This window comes from Charadrius vociferus, unplaced genomic scaffold (assembly GCF_000708025.1).
Source record: "Charadrius vociferus isolate BGI_N301 unplaced genomic scaffold, ASM70802v2 scaffold390, whole genome shotgun sequence".
In the NCBI taxonomy this organism is placed as follows: domain Eukaryota; kingdom Metazoa; phylum Chordata; class Aves; order Charadriiformes; family Charadriidae; genus Charadrius; species Charadrius vociferus.
This window is the reverse complement of record NW_009646433.1, coordinates 1386119-1387512: the sequence shown is the minus strand read 5'-3', so window position 1 is coordinate 1387512 and position 1394 is coordinate 1386119. Positions and strand designations below refer to the sequence as shown.

The 1394-nt window shown below is 51.2% G+C and overlaps 1 protein-coding gene across 1 annotated transcript in view; it reads right to left on the bottom strand.

Annotated features, from left to right (window-relative positions):
* MINPP1 (multiple inositol-polyphosphate phosphatase 1) overlaps positions 1 to 657 on the bottom strand; it is a 21538-nt gene extending 20881 nt beyond the window's left edge. Inside the window, exon 1 of the mRNA XM_009881659.1 lies at positions 573 to 657. Coding sequence (XP_009879961.1) covers positions 573 to 657 — 85 coding nt within the window. The remainder of the gene's footprint in view (positions 1 to 572) is intronic.
* Positions 658 to 1394: the final 737 nt, after the last annotated feature.

The following is a 1394-nucleotide window of genomic DNA, read 5'->3' as shown; positions in this document are numbered from 1 at the left end:
CTTTGGCTCAGGGCCCTCAGGGCCTCCGCCTTCCCCCCCGCCTCGCCTCGCCCGGGGTGGCGGCCCCCCTCAGGGCGGGCTGTCCCCCCTCAGAGAGCCCTATCTCCCCTCAGGACTTTGCCCAGTGTGTGTGTGGGGAAAAAAGCCTTTTTGACCTATTTACGGCCCCTCACGACGCTAAAGACCCCTATCTTCACACACACACCCCCCCCTTCTTTCCCCGGCTTTGGCCGCCAACGTGGGCGGCCTCATCGTTCTCCACACCGGCCGCTGCCTTGGGCGAGTGAAGGGAAGATGGGGCTTCCAGGGCGTTCTTGGCTGGTTTTGCCCAAAAGCTGTTGAATTCCACTCAAAGCACAGCCAGCGTTGGGCTGAGAAGGGGGTGTGGGGTGTGTGGATCACTGCTGCCAGGGATGGCACCGGGATTTCAAGGGTGCTGTGGGGCGTTAGGGGTTTTTTTTTTAGCACGGCTGATGCGTTCCACGCAGGAGTGGGTTCAGGTGGAAATACATGGCTGTGGAAAAAGATGAAGGAGCAGGAGCGCAAAGTTTGCGGTCTGGGATGCTTCCAGCCGTCAGCGGTGTCCGGAGAGCCGCCGGTGCCAGTCATAATCCTCATATCCTCACTGGCACCGCTGGCGTTACGGCATGGCGGCATTGTAGCGACCTCTCCAGAAGAGCTTAGAAAGGCTTAGAAAAGCAAAGAATAAAAAAGAGGCATCCTGTGGAAAAGCCTGAGCGTGCCAGTGACGTGTCGAGTTATAAAACGGGTCGGGTAAAAGCATAAGCAAAATATCCCCCAGTGCATGATAAGCACAACGTCCCCAGTGCTGACAATACCCCTTTTCAAGGAAACCCTGGCTAGTAAATAGGTATCAGCTTGTAGCTAAGAAAACTGAGTTATTTGTAGCAGAAGCAAGGCTTGAGGTTAACAAAAACATCTCGAGTCTCAGGAAAAGGGCTTAGCTCTTGGACCACAGCATGTCTTGGGGAGACCTACGTTTTATACACAGAAAGATCAGGTACTTTACTCCTGGCCTACACAGTCAGACTATTGCTTATACAGTTGAGATTTTTCACTGAATAAATAGATTTTCATGATATATTTAGTCAACTAGTGAAATTCTGCTGGAAAGTATGTATTTCGCCAGTCTCCCCCCTCATCAATAACCGAAACAAAGTGCTAATGCAATGATATGCAAATGCTGAAGCAGGGTAGGCAAAGCCTTTAAAGCTGAGAGAGAAAGGGGAAAGAAAATTACAGGAATAAGTGTTTTAAAAATTCTGGGTGAAGTTATGGGCTCTCTGTGTTAAATCAGAGCGGTGTGACTTAGCTGTCTCATAGTGATATTGTGCAGGGCTACTTGCCATGTGTCCTGGTGGCTTTGGGGAAGG